Source organism: Poecilia latipinna, unplaced genomic scaffold (genome assembly GCF_001443285.1).
Source record: "Poecilia latipinna isolate Pla-1442-1.1 unplaced genomic scaffold, P_latipinna-1.0 Scaffold425, whole genome shotgun sequence".
NCBI lineage: Eukaryota > Metazoa > Chordata > Actinopteri > Cyprinodontiformes > Poeciliidae > Poecilia > Poecilia latipinna.
The window spans coordinates 155,941-174,311 of record NW_015113041.1 but is presented as its reverse complement, the minus strand read 5'-3'; the positions used below and the strand labels follow the sequence as shown (position 1 = coordinate 174,311).

At 38.9% G+C, this 18,371-nt stretch overlaps 2 protein-coding genes across 3 annotated transcripts in view; both read left to right on the top strand.

Moving 5' to 3' along the window:
- sapcd2 (suppressor APC domain containing 2) overlaps positions 1–10,190 on the top strand; it is a 16,869-nt gene extending 6,679 nt beyond the window's left edge. The window contains exons 2-6 of the mRNA XM_015037980.1: positions 1,603–1,736; positions 5,487–5,633; positions 6,464–6,565; positions 7,951–8,070; positions 8,153–10,190. Of these exons, the coding sequence (XP_014893466.1) occupies positions 1,603–1,736; positions 5,487–5,633; positions 6,464–6,565; positions 7,951–8,070; positions 8,153–8,281 (632 nt within the window). The 3' untranslated portion in view covers positions 8,282–10,190. The remainder of the gene's footprint in view (positions 1–1,602; positions 1,737–5,486; positions 5,634–6,463; positions 6,566–7,950; positions 8,071–8,152) is intronic.
- A 1,963-nt stretch (positions 10,191–12,153) lies between these two features.
- On the top strand, positions 12,154–16,525 carry hcar2 (hydroxycarboxylic acid receptor 2-). Of its 2 annotated transcripts, none has more exons than XM_015037978.1 (3): positions 12,154–12,246; positions 14,765–15,688; positions 15,771–16,525. In XM_015037978.1, exons 2-3 carry the CDS (start codon positions 14,799–14,801, stop codon positions 15,835–15,837), a joined length of 957 nt encoding a protein of 318 aa, XP_014893464.1. In that variant the 5' UTR covers positions 12,154–12,246; positions 14,765–14,798; the 3' UTR covers positions 15,838–16,525. The 2 variants fall into 2 exon arrangements, with proteins under 2 accessions (XP_014893464.1, XP_014893465.1); XM_015037979.1 differs by lacking the exon at positions 12,154–12,246 and adding an exon at positions 12,434–12,583.
- Positions 16,526–18,371: the final 1,846 nt, after the last annotated feature.

Below are 18,371 nucleotides of genomic sequence, written 5' to 3'. Positions count from 1 at the left end.
AAGTGGTTAAATGAAAAATCTTCATTTATCAGAATAATAAAATACTAGAAGAATCGTTACATTTTAAATCTCTTTTTCACACAGCTCAGTTTTTATCTGATGCCTCCATATCACTTCTGAATGGAGTCAGTTCCACTTTGGCCAGACATGAACACTTTCTTGTTTAGGTGAGATGTTCTTTCTTTGATTTAGCCATCTGAGATGACATTAAGGGAAATGCTCAGACTGTTGGCAACTGTTAACAACATGGCCTCCATGAGCATGTCCTGACCTGAACCGGAGGGTTTTTATTGCCCCTCATCAATGTCCTAGCTCTCTCAATTTAGCTGGATTTGAAATATTAGCAAAGTGTTGCATGTAAGTCCCTTGACAGGCGTTGCATATTGCTGCTTGTTCAAATACGTATGGCTAAAATACAGACTGAACGTCATAGACACCGATGATTGTGATATAATCTCTCATGTGTGGCCAAAGCCCGGCGGTTTAGTCCAGATTACAGCAAACAGAGCAGAGCGCAGTGATTTGCTGCTGCAGTGAAATCCTCCCCAAATTCCTAACATTCACCTCCCCTTCTATCATGCTTTGGTGCAAGGAAAGCACTGGCGCTCCTCATCGAAATTTCTGAATCTGATAGCAATAAAAAACCTTAACAGATACAACAGAACAACAACTGGACAGATTGGAAAACTTATTGTGCTTCATTGAGGAAGAAGAAGGTTTTGTTAGTGGCTTAGTTTGGATCAGTCCCGAATGGAGAGTCATGTTTTAAAGAACATTTAATCAATATAATAAAGTATCAATGTGCCAGAATTGTACTTTGTAAACTCGTTGAAGGAGTGGGTATCTATGAAGAAATGAAATGAAGGGACGAGAAAATCAGATATTGTGTTTTCTTCACTGAGCTTATCTTAATGAAGCAATCAGACCAGGCTGAAGGAGATACTGAACTATTTTAATGCATCACTGAACACATGATGTAATCAAAGCCTCCATGCTGTTGACAGCAGCCTAATTCAGAGGTTAGAGCTCCCTCCTGTGGCATATAAAAAAAAACAAATTTAGACAAAAAATTCTGCACAATTTAGTGCTTCTGTTTGATCAGGCAGCAATAAAAAAAATATTGCTTGGAGCTGCATGATGTTGGGAAATCATGTGTTTGTTGTGATGTTTTTTTCAAAAGATTGTGATGGGAATTCACATTTTGCTGACACCGCCAACATTCCCTGGGATCTTTAGTGTCTTGGGTCACTGTCATCAGTGTGAGGTGTGGACATCTGTTAACTAACATGACTAAACTCCTAACAGCTACAAACTATTCCTGGTGTAAGAATATAACAATTTTTTCTGTCATATTTTTGTTACTACAGTCACGTTACAGGTTTTTAATGCTTTTGTTTATCTATTTACAAGGTTATTCCATCTCAGGTGGCACTCTCTGTCTTTTAAAAATGCTTGGATTTAATAAAACGTTGACGAACAAAACATAATTAAAACATTTTGAAAATAAAGGATCGGACAGGTTTTCTTTTTGTCGTTGCTGTATTTACATTCTTCCAGGTGGCGATGTGGTGCTGATAATTGTTTTCATCTCACTGTGTTTAGGCGTTACAAAATCAGGTCTGCCAAGATCGCAGAGTGAATCGGCTACGGGATTATCTGGCGGTTCCAGGCGACACGGGCGGAGTCGAGAAGAGCACAGGAGGCACACCATTTCCAACGGAGTGGATTATGGAATGGTTGGTGTTCGATCACACACCCTCATTTGAACAAACCTCTGCTTAAGTCATTCTTTAGTCATTGTTTCGACATCTGTTGATAGCGGGCGACAAACTCGGCTGCAGACTCGTTTACATTTAGGTTTCGGTCATCATTAAGATTTCCACTCTAGGTTCGCCAATAGTGTTTCGAACTGACAGACGTTAACATCTCCTTACTGTAAAACCACATTCTAAAAACTTGTTAAGTTTCTGAAGTTTTTTAAAAACAGAATTGTGAAATTTTATGCCTTAAATTCAGCATAAGTTGGATAATTTAATTAGAAAAATTTTCAAACGGCATCACTGCACATACAAGTAATTATTTTTTATAATTTTTATTAAATTATAAAATAGACAAATACCCATTTAGTTTAAACTAATTCTTATCAAAATTGCTTTTTGTCTCAAATTTCTTCGTTTTAGCTGCTGTGTTTTGTCTTAAATGATAACCAATTAAATATCATTGTCTCTCAAGAAATGTTTTAGTTGGAAACAGATTTTTTTTGTTCAATTCTACAATTGACAGTGTAGGAACAAATATATGGTCTGCATGTGTTATGATTAATGTATTTCTGCTTGTTGTGGAACCTGAAAAGAGTACCGTATTTCTGGGTTAACGATATTCATCTTAATAATGACTCTGTCTAAATTAATGATATCCAGAGAATTGTCTGAGGTTTTCAGTGTGAAGCTTCGTCTTCGAGGTCTGTGTTTGAAACGAACAATCCAACAATATTTTATTTATATAAATAAGACATGAAAACGTTTAGGAAAGGACGTCCCAGTGTGGCTTTTAGCACTTCCTATTGGTCCGTGGATTCTCCTCCCTTCCCTCTCACCCCTCCCTCGACCAACCAGCTGAGCTGAGGCCTCCTCTCTTTTTTCCCCCCCCCCCCCACTCGTCACACACACTTCATCATTTCTCACTCTTTCCTGCTCACCTCCTCTTTCTCTCTCTTTCTTTCTGTGTTTGTGTTGCCGTCTCTGTCTCTTCTCCCCTTGGCACCTTGTGTAGAGGCAGACTGATCGACCCCCTGTCCCCCTCAATTCTTTTTCTTCTTCTTCTTCTTCCTCCGCCCCTGCCCCCTTCCCACCTCCCCCTCTTCCCTCCATCCCTCCCACCCAGGCCGTCTTGGCCCCTCGCTGCCCTGATGGTAGTGAGCCGGGTCGGGCCAGGGGGCCTGGTAGAAGTAGAGGACTCGCTCGGCCCACCCGGCCCAGCCTGGACGGCTGTGTGGGCCGCCTACACAACCGTCTTCATCCCCCTCAGCAACAGCCTTTATAGCAACAAGGCTCTGCAGTTTTTCCTCTGGGTGAGTAGGCCGGGGCTGGTTGAAGAAGACTGATAAGGTTGTTTTGAGGTGGTTTCATGAAGCTGCGGTCCTGAGGCTGTGCTGTGACGGCAGATGAAGTAACTGGTTGGGATCACCGTCGAATTGTTAGATGTTGCTGTTTGTTGGACAGGATGTTTAAAATGAATCTTCTCTTGTTACTCTGGAGACTAAAGGACATGTTTATTGGTTGATGTGGAGCTCACATTAGATCTGAAACAGTGTGTTTATTTTAAATTACTTATTCACTAAAATAATACATATTTTTTAAATAATTGTAGACTTTTTTGATGAGTTTTGTGTCGCGACTTGGCTGCAGCCCCTGAGCCCGTTTTGTTCTCTGTACAGTTCAGCTGTACAGCTGCTGGTTTCTCTTTGGAGTCTAAGCCAAACAGCTTATGCGGAGGGGTGCCGTGTTATTCTACGTGCTTTGTTGTGTGTGTCTGTGTTTGCTCAATCACTCGGATAACAGCACGGACACCTACAGGTTTTTGAAAACCTTTCATCCCTTCTTCTTTTTGCGTTTTCCTGCTTGTGGCCCAACGCTGATCCATGCTTCTCCCTCCAGCCCCATTTTATTCTTCCTCTATAAACACTTCTTCGGGCTTCTTGGCAAAGAGCTAAAACACGTTGCACGGTTTTATTTTGTCCCAGTGTCAGGCCATTTTAGCGATTGTCAGTGGACGGTAGAACGTTGACACATCAGGTGGCTGAAAACCAGCAGTGAGGCCTGGACTGAGGCAGCGTGGTCCATAGACAGCCCGGTCAGCACAACTCAATGCAGCCTCGCTGTGCCGCAAACACACACGAACACACGCATTTTCCCCTCACACACATCTCTCTCTCTTGGTCTCTTTATCAAGCACGCACTGGGGTGGCCATAGTTGAAGTGGATCCACTGTTTCCCCCCTATTCTTGGGTTGCTGTGGGGTTGCCATGACGGCGGACTCAATTTCCCCTCTAAACATTGTCTGGGATGGGAGAGAGTTCGGCACAATTGGTGTGGCGCCATTGTTCTGTCCAGCACAAAAGAGCGGGCTGCAGATGCCCGGGTGAAAACATGGGAGTTTGTATGCTATGCAAACTACCGAGAACTGTGATTAGATTTATTCTTGGCAACAGTTTGAAAATTGTCCTAATAAGTATTGCGTGGGAAACGCCAAACAGTTTACTCCTTTATTGAAACGGTCGCTTGATGAAATCCAGTTGAGAATAGACAAAAATGTTCATTTTTCCTCCCTGTCCCACATTAATTAACTTATTACTTGCTTGAAAGTAAAAAAAAAAAAAAAAGTTTACATGAAGATTATTCTAATCATAGCTGATGATGATCTCATGGCTTAGTACATTTCTGACAGGTTAAATCGTAACTTATGAGTTAAATTTGAGGCTCGCCTATGGATTTGTGTTTTTGGCATATACCTAAAACAAACAGCTTACTTCTATGATAACATGGAAAATAATAATAATAACAAAAAAAGGAAATAGGCAGAATATCAGGACCTCCTCAAGACTCGTTCATATTCAGGGACAATTTCCAGATGCCTGAAGACGACATGTTCATCTCTTCAAGCAATTCTGCGCAAGTTAAAACACATTAAGATACTTTTGTACGCTCACAGTGACACAAGGTGGGCTGGAAGGCCGCTCAGCGAGGAAGAAGCCATTAATTCAAAAGCAACAGATTACAGCTGTCAGACGCATTCATGGACATAGATTAATTTTTCTGAGACATAAAAAATTGAAGTGCTAAGCCATAACTGACTGTTAAATGTTCAGGGGGAAAAAAAAACAACAAAAAGAAACTTTCCCATTGTGAAGCTCCGAGGAGCCAGGATCATAATATGTGGGTCTTTTGCAGCAGGAGGGACTGTTGCGCTTAAAAATATAGATAGCACCATAAGGAAAAAAAAATATGTGGAATTATTGGAGAAACATCTCAAGACTTGAGCGAAATAAGTTAAAAGTTGTTTACGAATGGGTCTTTTATTAATGATCTTAAAGCATACCATGAAATGAGTTAGCTTAAGGATAACAAAGTTGACATTTTATGGCATATGTCACAAAGCTCTGATCTCAGCCCCGTTGGAAATTTGTGGACAGGACAGAAGATGTTCATGAGAGTCAGGCGACCTGCAAACCTGACTCAGTTACAGAAGTTCAGTCTGGAGGAACGAGCCCAAGTTTGATCCAATAAAAATAAATAGAAATAATTTTGCTATGTAATGCATCTAAAACAGGAAAAGGTTTTTTTCTGTGAGATTAGGTCATATGTCTGTTTATACATTATATGTAAAATTTCAACTTTAAGCAAGACGTTCATGCAGGTTTTAGTGTCCCTGTGGTTCCCTTTCACCGTCCCGCATCACTTCTTCGCTTTATGCTTCATCTCACACAGCTGAAGCAAATGAAGGAGTTGGAGCAGGAAAAGGATTCGCTGCTGTCAGGCCTGGAAGTGGTAGAGCGGGCCCGAGAGTGGTACCAAGGCCAGATCCACAATGTCACAGAGAGACAGCGGCAAGTCGGACAAAGCTCTCACTGCACGGTAGGTTCAAATGCAGCTGCAGACCAGGAAAAAATAGCCACAAAAATCAAATCAAAATCAAATCAAATCAAATTTTATTTGTATAGCACATTTCAGCAGCAAGGCATTTCAAAGTGCTTTACATAATTAAAATAAAAACAGCCTGTGATGCAAACGGTGAGAAAGAGAAATAAAAAGAAAGTAATAAAAAGATAAAAAGAAAAGATAAAAATATTTAAAAAAAAACATCAAATACATTGAAGACTTCCCAATAACTTAATAAATAGTAGGCAAGCACTTCTAACATAAAATCCTTACACTCCCTTCCAGTGTTTCTGACAGTTCCTCTGAATGAAGCAGACCTGTCCATATTCTTTGTTTGTTTCATGCCATAACGTCCTCAAGTGTTTATTGTCAAAAAGCTCAGCATTAATCCCATGTGACAGAAGTACACAGATACAGTCAAAACTCCAGCAATTTATAGGAAATACCATTGTATTGGTAGGACTGGTATATTTTCTTTTATAACTCCTAAATAGTATGTTAGGATTCTTGGTGACTCCAAAATGTCGCTTTTTTGCTGCAGCTCTTTAAAACTCTGAGTCCTTTGCAAAAGCCTTTTCGCAAAGTTAAGCATTGCAAATGTGCGAATGAATGTGAAAATAAGAATAATCCATTTTCTTAGGCTTCACACGAAGGAGTTAAAATATCAAGTTAGAAATGTTTGGTTTTAATAAAAGGAAAAAACTACTCCGACTGCAAGGAAGTGTTTTGCAGACCGGCGTTGTCTGTCCTGACTTTTTTGTTGTTTTCTTCACCTTTTTTCCATCAAACTCTTTGATTTGTTCCAGGAGTTCTTCACAGATGCCAGTCCAAGTCGAATGAATGTCCTCATTCCCAAACTGCAAGAAGTCAATCGCTGCCTTAACGACCTGCTTTCCTGCAGTGGGATGGTAAGTGTCAAATGCTTCAAATACAGGGTAAAATTTAATCTAATCGTGTGTAAGCCTCAAAATTTTTGTGTGGGTTACAATATTTGTCTTTCCTACTAACAATTCTGGTCTAGTTTCTTCACTGAAAGTGGAATATTAAATCTTGTTGTAATATAACAAGTATTTATTCTTTCTGTATTTTAGGAAATTCGCATAGCAGAAACTTGTAACAGTGTATTATCTATTGAGATGTTTAAAATGTTTTAGTCTAGATCCAGTTTAGATCCAAACCAACGTCTGCTTTCTGTGAACAACGCTAAAGATGTTCCTCATCTCAGAAGGAATTGGAGTGTCTCTTCATGATTGTTTCCACGTGGTTGGAAATTGGCTGGATTTTTCAGGAGAACACCATGTGAAACACTTACCTCCTGTTCTATTGATTACAAATCCACAAAGAATCCTTGAAATATTGTCTAGAAATTCAATAAGTTACTAAGAATTTGTAGATTTGCCACTAAAAAGTTCCCAAAAAGTAGAACTCCTTTCAGATTCTACTCTGAAATACAAGACAGGAAACACTGTTGAAGCTTAAATAGTAAAGCAGAGTTTAAGTTCAGCTGTTTTCAGCTTCACATTTTCATATGTGAAGCTGAGAAACTTGGAAATAAAAAACCCCAAAGGAATTTAGTCGAACATGCTGCTGATAGTCGACAACGAATATAAAACACTAAACTCAATGCTTTAACTCAAAACTAAAAATATTTAAGAAGAAATTATTAATTGTAAAGTTTTCAGCTCCTATATGTGAAAAACTAATAATAACATAGAGACCAATATGACAAAAAATTGTGGCAGGATTCATGCAAAGTCTGTAATTTGTCTGATTTTGTTCAATTTCTTTTTGTTTAGTCACCAGGATCTATATTGTTGTTGCATAGCATCAGTGGACGGAAGCAGCTGAAAGTCTCCCTTTTCTACACGTAATCAGACAGTGTTTTACTTATACGGGTTTCCCTGCACTACTCTGACGACGCTCTAATCGGGGAATAGAGCGGTTATTGACTCAGTGATTTGGTTCGGATATGTTGAATTGACAGAAGAGTCATCAAAAATGAAAGCCACTATCAAGCACATTTATTTTACCCTGGAAATTTTAAGCTGGCAAACACACCTGTGGTCTCCTGATTGACCATGACCCTCCGCCCTGGGTTTCATATTCCTTGGACAAAAATGCTTTCAATGGAGAAAATCAAACTCTTCTCTTATGTCTAAATAGGATATTTTGTGATATTTTTTTGTGTGCCATAAACATATTCCAGATGATTGGTCTTTTTTGTGAAGAAATCAGTGTTTTCTGTATAAACCAAAGCTGCTACCTATTCCGTTGCTCCCTGTTTGTCTCCCAGCCGTCGTTTCCCAGCGGCGGTGCTCAGACAGCAGTGCTCTCGGCGAACTCCCAGCCCCCGGCCCCGGCTCCTCCTCAAGCCATTCAGAGACTAAAGGACCAGAACAGACTTCTCACTCAGGTTCGACACAATCCCACAAATCTTCCCCTGAAGTCCCTCCTCACCGTCCGACTGACGGTCTCTATTCCTTCTGCTCTTTCAGGAGGTGACGGAGAAGAGCGAGCGCATCACGCAGCTCGAGCAGGAGAAGTCGGCTCTGATAAAGCAGCTTTTTGAGGCTCGAGCTCGCGGCGCACATGACGCCAGCACCATGGATTCCACCTTTATCTGATTAGCTTCCAAATCATCATCAGAGACGATTCATTGTGCGGCCCAGCCAAGCGTATCCGCGCTGGTCTGAGGGAGAGCTGAGAGATTTCTGTTTACGTGGCTGAACATTAATGGCCGTTTTTAGGTACGGCGCACAACAACAAAAAAAAAGCGAGACCGGTCAACTACAAATCAAACCAAACGCTACCTGGATTGTGAACACTCCTGACCTGTGTGAGCTGAGAACAAATTCCTCTTACACTGACAAACAAGAGGACTCGTCAAAGCAGGCAGGTCTCATGATCACAATCACTCCATTTCTTCGAAGATCCCCATCTGGAAGATTAACACTCCTCCTCCTCCTTAAGGACTTTCTTTCATTTCTGCTGCTCAGCTGCACAAGGAACAAAACACAAACTTCACTGGGAGCAAAGCTAAAATGACACAGAAGGCTGTTTGGACAGCGCGGATGATTTGAGGGGGGATTTTGTTGGAATAACACGCCATACTCCAGCTAATGCTATCACTCAGTTGCTGTGACCTATCAGTCATTTTTTTTTAGTTTCATTCTTATATATATAATCGATATAAGAGAGGAATGTTCCTTCACTTTTAGTATTTCCTTCCTTTTGATATCAAATTATATTTCTTTCTGGTTTTTGAAGTGTTTTTACAAACACAAAAATCAGTAAAAAAATCTCTCTCTATATATATTTTATATTAGGATGTTACATATTCAGACTTGTTTTGTATTTTGAGTCTTTTTCACACATGAACTCAGTTCGGAGGAACATCTTAAAAACGTATTGAATGCTTGTGGCTCCCACAAAAATGGGTTTATAACCAGGAAGGCTTCTAAATAACTTCCTAAAGGAGCAAAGAGGAAATTGACAGTTTCTAATACTTTCCTGAAATTACTGATGGACAGTAACAGAAATATAATAAGTATACAAAGTAGGACATTTCAGTAGCATGTCATGAAGTTGAGCGAGACTAGATTGTATTAAGAAATCGATCAGTCTCATAATTACTCAATCAGCCTGAAGAGTAAACACATGATGTAACAATCTAGGTAGGACATAAGCTCATGGACTTGTATCTGCATGGTTTGCTCAGATTATATGTCCTTCACTACAAGCACAAGTTAATTAGCTGGAAATTTCCTCCTCTGGGGCCTCGTGAGCTCATTAATATTTTATTGCCATTCCGCTTGAAGGGCGGCTCTGAGATGTTCCGCACTTGCTTTCCTGAAAAGGACAACTTAAACTTTCAGAGCTGCGACGCATGTGTGGAAATGACTCAAGGTCAGCCTGCAAGCCCTTGAGAGGTGTAACACAAGGAGATGAGGAGAAACCTGGAAGTTTGCATGTGAAAGAAAGCTATGAGAATAAGTTCGATAGATGGTAAATATGTTGCAACAAGATTCTGACGCTATACCAGAAGCAAAAAGAGCTAAAAAAAAAAAAGAAAAAAAAAAGAAAACCAAAACTGCCATCTGCATGTTGCTACAGTGGATTTTTTTTTTTTTTTTTTTTTTTTTTTTTTGCTTGGATCTTGTTTAGAACTCAAAAATATTTTCCACTGAGAGATTTAACTTTGAAATGTAGAGATTAAAGGTTAGCACGGATATGAAAACCTGCATAGTCTTTGTACGAGTTTCCTTTTCCCAGATTCTTCCTGGATATGGATGCATGTAGACGTTTGAAAGCATGAAGCCATCCTCAAGTTTACAGAAGAATTTAGTTGGTGGGTGGTGGTACGGCCGAGATAGTTTCTAATGGTACTGCTGGGATGTCTGCGCAGGTCTGTTTCGCACTTGTTTAGGGTTTTTGCTGTTCACCCGATGGTATGTGGAGCCCCTTTTCTTTCCTTTGAGGGTACCATACTCCATAAGAGCTGATTGAAATGAATAAAAGTGCTTCCTAGCAGCAACTTTGGTTGCGTTTCTTTCCGCATCCACAATTTAATGTCTGCAGTTTGCTGCTTTTTATACAGTAATGCACAGAAGTGTCAAAGAAAAGATGCATAAAAACAAGAGGATTGACTAACAATCCTAGCTCCATTCCTTCTTTACCATTGTGTTTTAAGGATATCTCCTTAATTGTAAGCCAAAATGAAATTATTTTAATTTACAGAATGCATATATATATATATATATATATATATATATATGGCTGTGCTGCTGCAGCATCTGGAGTGTGTTCTCCCACTTCTGCAGAATTTACCAAACCAGTGGAAATTTTCTGCCATATGGGAAGGAGAGTCTCCTTCTGTTAAACGCAACACCTCTGCAAACAAGCAGAGGCGAAGGGTGCACAGAGGTAAACAAATCGCAGTCCAACTCCAGCAATAAACCAGTTCAAACAGCCTGAAACCACCTCAGAAGTTAATCGCCATAAATGCAGCACAACTGGCAGGAGAGTAAAGAAAGAGAGAGAAAAATGGGTTTAATGTTGTTTCACTTAATGAACTTTAGAGAGTGACTGCTGCACCCAGTTGTCTTTTAAATTTAGGACAAGTAGGAGTGGAAAGGTCAGAGGTTACAGGAGGTTATGTGGTGATTCTCGACGAACGCTGTAAAACATGCCTGCGTCTTTTACCATGTCTTAAGTGTTCCCTTGGAAACTACAGCCACACATTTCGATGCATTTTATTGTTATTTTATGGAGTATGGCAACATACAAGAAAAACAATGGATTGTTATTATTATTTTATTTTTTGACAAATATTAGTCTAAATGGTGCGGCATGTGTTTGAATTGGGCTCCCCACTGATTCAACACCATTTGCTGCATTTACAGCTGCATCTCTTTAGGTGTGACGCTCTTAGCTTTGCACAGTTAGTCAATGAAATTTATGTCACTTTGTTTTTGCAAAATTGCTCAGGATTAGAGTAGAACAGCAGATGACCTAAAGTGAGCTTTACCACCTGAGCCGAGAATCTCTGAATCTCCTCCAGAGCTCCAGGTAGGTTTGAGCGTCCAAGTTCTGGACGCTCAAACCTACCAAGCGTGAGTGTTTCCCTGTTTCGCAAGTTGCAAAAGAGGAACAAACTGCTTTGCAACTTGTTTCTTCCTTATTTCATCTCCACCCTGTTCTGTCTGTGTTCCTTGGGTTTCATCATGCTATTCTTTATGTAATGTTCTCTAAAAAGGAACATCTTTGAAGTCTTCACAAAACAACTGTATTTATTTCATGCTGAGTCTAAATTACACAAAGGCGGACTCTACTAGCTGATTGTGTGATTTCTCACTCTGATTTCATAAGCGTCAGTAATGGTGGCTGAGCACGAACGCACGCCACCGTTTTACATTTTAATTAGGGGAAAGGAAATGAGAAACACACATCAGCTTCCCTTTACTTCACCATTAAACGCTTTTTTTGTTGATCTATTGCATAACATCCTGATAAAGATCAGTTTGTGATCGTAACAGGTCGAAATGCAAAAAAAAAAAAACTTTCAAATTTATGGATCCCTTTGCAAGGCCTCGTAACATATTACACCATGTTACAGCGAATTTAATCAGTTATGATTTACAGGCTTGTTGCATCAGTTGTTTACCGCCGATTTTCCGTCGGGCTCTATCAGTTTGTTGCATCAGTGTCGATTGGTGTGAATGGAAGATGACGCCGTCTCTCCGGACACTTGTCAGCTGCTCCTTGATTTCACCAATATTCATTTTTAACTTTAACTTGTTTGCAAAATGCCTACATGTAGTTAATGCATTGGTAAATTCTGTGAATTTAGTAATAAATTTAGAGGGGCCAAATGAAGACAATCATGGCGTTCTATAGGAGAAAATCCTCAGCTTCCACGCCCTCATCCCCACACTGTGATTGGACGATTTTGAACAATCCCTCAAGTGTTTGCTCACACTCTCAAGGATGCAATCTGCCCATTTTAAGGTGAAGGTTCAGTGTTTTCTCATGCAGGAACACTGCAGACACAGAGAGGAGTCAATGGATATGTCACCTCGCAGGTTAACAGGTGAGTGTGGCTTGTCCTTAACCTAGAACTCGTAGCATTTGAATTTAAACAGAGAATGCACAGTTTTATGGAAATATCTGTACCAGAGTTTGCTGCTTAGACTTTGTGATAAAAGTCCAGGATGCATTCTGACTCCTTATTTACATGTCGACCATTTAAATAGAGATAGTGTTTTGACGTCCACTTGTTGGCACGCAGGGCAGCCATTTTTCACTGCAGTTGCCCGGCAAAACTCTAACAGAACGAAATAGGAAATTAGATTAGTGACAGCAAAGCTGATACACATCTCAGTTCAGAGAAGTTGCATCCAGACAAGACTGCGGTTCTGTTGAAAGAGGTATGAGGCTTTGTTTAACATAATAAAAGCTAAAAGGCACACGTTAGAGAGATATGTTTTAAAAATAGCATAGTTTAATCTTCCAAGTTTGTATATTTTTAAAATGTAACAGTTTTGTTTCACAGGTAGAGATTAAATTGTATCTACTGTAATTCATCAAGAGATCTATATATCTATATCTATGTATATATATTATATATTTTAAATATTGTATTTATTTATAATACTATAAAGAATGCTTGGATGAGTTTATGTTTTAAACCGAAGATAAAGTTTTTTTTAACTTTGACGTGTAAAGGAAGTTGCAAAACATTTCCCTGCAGCGTAACACCAACGAGTCCTAATATATACTTTTAAAAAAAGACATTTTAAAGGTAAAGGTAATTTTATTTATATAGCACATTTGCAATACAAAGTGCCTTGTTAGCGTATTGTGTCTTCATTTAAATTAATGAAAACTCAATGTGTTTTATTTCACACGAAGCTCCTTCGTGGAAACTGAACGAAAAAGATAAATTCTTTAGTAACACAAGAAACCAGGATGAATAAATATGAATGAAATGAGGTAACAGATTAGATTTAATTAAATGTCTCATATGAACTGTTGTTTGATATTCCATGGAGTAATGAGGCAAAAAGGAATAAAAACAATTCTTACACAATAAAACTGATAACAAGGCTATGCTGGATCAATTTTATTACAACATTCATGTGCTGTACGTGACTAATGTGTATCACACACAAACAGAAAATAAAATTATATTAAAATATGCCTCTTGTAAATTTGGAGCTTACACGGCATCAAAGATAACTCCGAATTAATTTTGCATGTGGAAATGTGAATTGTCACTGAAGCAGCACGATAGATTTAAATGGTGTTGTTAACATGAAACTGAAAATAATTTCATAAACAGTGCAATGGTTGATATCTAATTCAAATTATAAGGGGAATCAAACTAAGTTATCTCTAATACAACAAATTAATGTTACAAGTTGAAGGAAATTAACTCTTATGATCTGTTTTTAATATGACCTCAACTTCCTTTTAACGTTACTTTAAGAGTTTTGTCACAACTGTGGACAGCTGTGTTTCTACTACTGCATTTGACTTCTGCTTACTATACATGTGTGCTTTCTGCAAGTAGAAGAAATGACAGAGCAATGTTTGAATACAAGCTCACACTTTAAGCACCCACGTGCTACACTAAGACACTTTTAAATAAAAGGACTTCGCAAAATATTTTCATGGTCTGTTCATCTTGCTTGTAATTTGAAAAAAAAAAAAAACAAACAAAATGATGGTAAGAGATAAATTTATGAGGATTTAAGGAAAGATAACTGTATTCAATAATGAAAGAATTGGGATGTCAGTAAATAGCTTACCAGGGAATTACCATGTTTTATTTCTGGAACATTGAGAAGCCTGGCAGAAATTGTCTGGTTAAGTAATTTGCATTGTTCATCTTTAAATAAACAAAGTAAAAATAAAAGTAAAAGCAAGCATTGGGTAAAAATATGGAAACGTGGTTAAAAATAAATCTTTGGAGAAAGATAGAATAAATATTGTTGGCACTTCAATAGAGATTTGTGGCCCATTGAAAGCAGAACATGAAGAATGACATTGCTAAATGCAGTCCTGGTTTTCCAAAAAATATGTTTTGGCTACAAAAACGTTTTTGGTCTTATGCGACTGAATCGACCTTTTTACACATCTACTGCGTCTTTGACATACGTGGCTTGCATTTTGATCATAATGTCATTAAAATGCACACAGGTGGATCTAGATACTTTAATAAATGAATTCTGAAGACAATTGGTTGTGGAAAGTGAAAAGGGGGCTGAGCACAAATTATGCCACACTTTTCAGATTGAATATATAAAGAAAATCGCGTTTCACGCGTCCACAAATATGAGCTTATTTGTCTTGAAATCTCTATAAAAGTTGCTGCAGTTTGTGGTTCGACTAGAAAGGGCTCTGAATGCTTTTCCATGACAACGTATATCAGGAACAGTTAAACAGTTTCCCTTATCCATATCTACACAAGGTGAAGTTATATGACATAAAAAAAGAGAGAGGACACATTTCAGATGTGATGTTACACATAGATCCTTCCAACTCATCTGAAACGGAGTTTAATTTTTGTTTGATTTAAACGTGTGTACTGATTTGTTGTTTAACAGAGCTCTGTCCTTCTGCCTGATCCGACCAGCCGACATGGAGGGTTTTGACTTGAACATCTCTGGGCTCTACGTCTCTCGGGGATTTACAAATTTCAGTAATGATAAAACCTTATATGAGAACTGCAAACACATCCCAGAAGTTCTTATCTGGTATCTCAGCCTGCAGTTCACCAACATGTTCGTCGGCATCCCGGCCAACATCACAGTGCTGTGGCTCATCCACAAGAGCAAGAGGGATTCCTCCACCTCGGACATCTTCATCGTTCACCTGGCGGTTCTAGACGTGCTGTTCTGTCTCACCCCTCCGCTGGAGCTGGCCTGCATCGTCTTCCTCACCGCCAGCAGCCCCTGGTACATCCTGCGCTTCTTCTACGGCATAAAAGACTTCTCGCCGCTCTTTCTGTCCTGCATCTGCCTGGACCGCTACATCGCCGTGATCCACCCCATCTTCTTCACCAGGCTCAAAGACCGGCAGCACAGGCCGGCGCTGGCCATCGTGGTTTGGCTCATTATCCTGGCCTACGCCTCGGCTAAATGTCCTGGAAACATTCCGGGTTTTGAGCAGGTCTACACGGTGATGATCCTCACAGTGTTTGCTTTCATGGTGTTTTGCAACATGGTGATTCTCTGGGCCCTGAGGCAGTCCAGGCCCGGCCGGGACTCGAAACATCCGGTGAAGAAGAGAGCCTTCAACATGGTTCTGATAATCCTGGCTATCATTGTCTTCAACTACTTCCCTTCTGTTGCATTGTTCCCCTTTAAAGGGTACTTCTCTGAAGACGTATTTCGCTGCTATATACACCATGTCGCTTTTGGCTTGATGGACTTTAGCAGCACCATTCAGCCTATGCTTTATCTATCCAAGGAAAAGTTCCCATGGAGACTCAACTGCTGCAGAACCACAACCAAGGAGACACAAACGAAGTGAGGCCCATTCTTGTATTTCTCATGCTTTACCAGTTATGCGAATGCTCGGATAAATTTGTTTTCTGTCTGCTCTTTCCAGTTCAGACTCACGGGAGATTTGGAACATAACCCAGCACTCCCAGTACGTCAGCGAGGGAAATCTCTGAAGACGCTGCGGATTACAGAACACAGCAAAGAACAGGGGAGGCGTGCGTTTCCAATTTGCCTGTGCAAAAAACACAAAACAGAACCATTTTTGATTACGGTGACATAAATGTGCGACAGTAAACCCACAGCAAGAAATCAAAACAGTTCCCTGTACGTTGCAAAAAATATTGACTCATCAATTATTTATTTTTATTTTGTACTGGGAACTCCTTGTTATTTTTCCAAATTTGTCTTAAACAGTTATTCTGGCTTTCCTGAGTCTTCTTTGGACTTTAACTGATTGTTACTCAATCCAGTGTGACATGTTCCTGAGAGACTCTGCCTTGTTCTATGAATCATTCAGGCATTTAAACGTTTCTAAACTTAAGGAATGAAAGTAAAGATGCAATTTTTAATTGGTCTTCAGGAGGTTTTATAAATAGTAAGCCATCACAACGGCAGAATGTTTTAGCTATTTCTTGTGCTATATCTCTAAAAATGAATAAAGTGGCAATTTCCCCACAGACACAACTACGTAGCTTAAAACATGTTATCTATAGCAAATAATCAACTGATGAGTGATGCGTCTCTCAGTTTCTGTTTTAAGTTTGTCAAAGAGACATGAAAAATCAGCCAAAGTCCAAAGAAGACCTTCCAATAGGAAGTGTGAATAGGCACATATGAAGAAAGTCTTCTTTATGGAACGAATAGAAGAAGAATGTTATAGACCTTTAACAAATAAACATTCTGTAATGGAAAATATGGAACTGTGTACTGGTTTCCATTGTTTCATGAAGAAACTCTATAAATAGTTATTTTATGCTTCAGATCAAATACTTCTGAAATCTTCAGACAATATCTGATATTATTCTATATGTGCTTTTCAACAAACTATGTTATAGGTCAATACATGTAAAAATTTCCATAATGTAATTACTAGTATCAATGTTAACTCAGGAGGATTTTGGGACTGCAGCATCCTTGTGGAACCTATAAGCAATTTTACAGGAGCAGAAGCAAGGAGATGCTAATTTCTGTGAGCAGAAATGCTGTTAGCTTCAGCTCTGTTTTAAAGAAGGACACGAATAAAAATAACACAGCTCAAACCAAACCCCCTGTTTAGCACTGTAGCGTAGCTAGCTCATGCAAGACATTAGAAAAGTAGAAGTGTCATTGTTTCCACAAGACATTGTTCAGTATTTTAGGTAACACAAAGTATGCTGAAACCCCCCCCCACTTTATTACTTCCGTTATGTGTCGAATAAATGTTGAATTTTTTTATTTTTTTGCACATCTTACAGATTTTTTCTTTTTGTTCCTATTATGTTAAGAAGCGAGTGACTCATGCTGTTGAGAAATATGAATTTAAAAACTGGATTGTTCTGCTTTTTGGATGTATTATATAAATCCAATTAAAAAACCCAACAATGCTTGCCATTTTCTGAGAGTGAACTGCAGCAGCAGAGATCGGCACAAAGCCATTTTCTAGGTCTGGTTGTAAAATGGAGCAGGTGTAGCTTCAGCCTTTTGTAATGTGTTTGTTTTTGACATTGTATTTATTTTCTTGTTTGCTACTTATCCAGATCTTGTATGTCCTCACAAGGCCCGGTTGTGGCAGAATGTATTGATAAAACCCATTAATGAACTGCTTCTGCATTTGATCTTAAAATTAATTAACATTGAACATTTTTCACATTTATGTAATTTGGCAGAATAGAAATAAAAACTGTCCCATATGCAGGGCTGCGGTCGGTTGTTTGATTCCTGACCCTCGGTTATTTTCTGCACATTTTCCCATTTTTCGTCTTTGCCTTTCTTGTTGTTAAGCAGCTAATAAATGAAAGCTTCTAGACGTGCGAGACTTCTAAAAGCAGAACTTGTTTCCACAATGAGTCAACAGTAAATCAACCAATAGATTTGGTTTTGCTCGCCTAAATTTTTTTACAAATATTTTTACTGACATTCACAAACTTTAAAATCGCTGCCTTTCATGTGAAACACAAACAAATTGCTGAAGCATCTACAGCAGATCCATCGTTGTATTCTGACGGGACAAATTTGATGACGTTTTGATTCTGTTCCTGAAAAATCTTAGCAATACTTCAGCAGCACATTAATTTGATGTTGCACAAGCCACATGCATAACTATTACCTTTTTTTCATCAGCATTTTTTCCCCACTAGGGGAGCATTAGAATTAGGTTTTTGATACTCCAACATTTGGTCCTGGCATGCTTCTCATTCTTATAAACCTCTAATAAATATTAGGTGTGTACAAAATTTTCACACTATAATTTAAAAAAAGGAAATGAGACAAAAAAACAACAACCTTTTGACTAATATATTTAAATGAGACAAAAATCACAATGACAGCTTTCAGATTTAATACATCATGCTACATTATGTAATTGTACATTTACTACAACAAGCAAAAGCCCTCTCATTCACAGAGCAGGTCACTGTTTCTGGTATCACAGCAGAGACAATAAAAACATCTTCCAGCAGCTCAACATTTACTGAAATCAACAGAATTTGGCACAGATACGAAGACGAAT

Coding starts and splice junctions, on each gene's coding strand:
- hcar2 (XM_015037978.1), top strand. CDS start 14,799: ATGGAGGGTTTTGACTTGAACATCTCTGGGCTCTACGTCTCTCGGGGA. Junction 15,689..15,770: donor ACCAAGGAGACACAAACGAA/GTGAGGCCCATT, acceptor TGCTCTTTCCAG/TTCAGACTCACGGGAGATTT.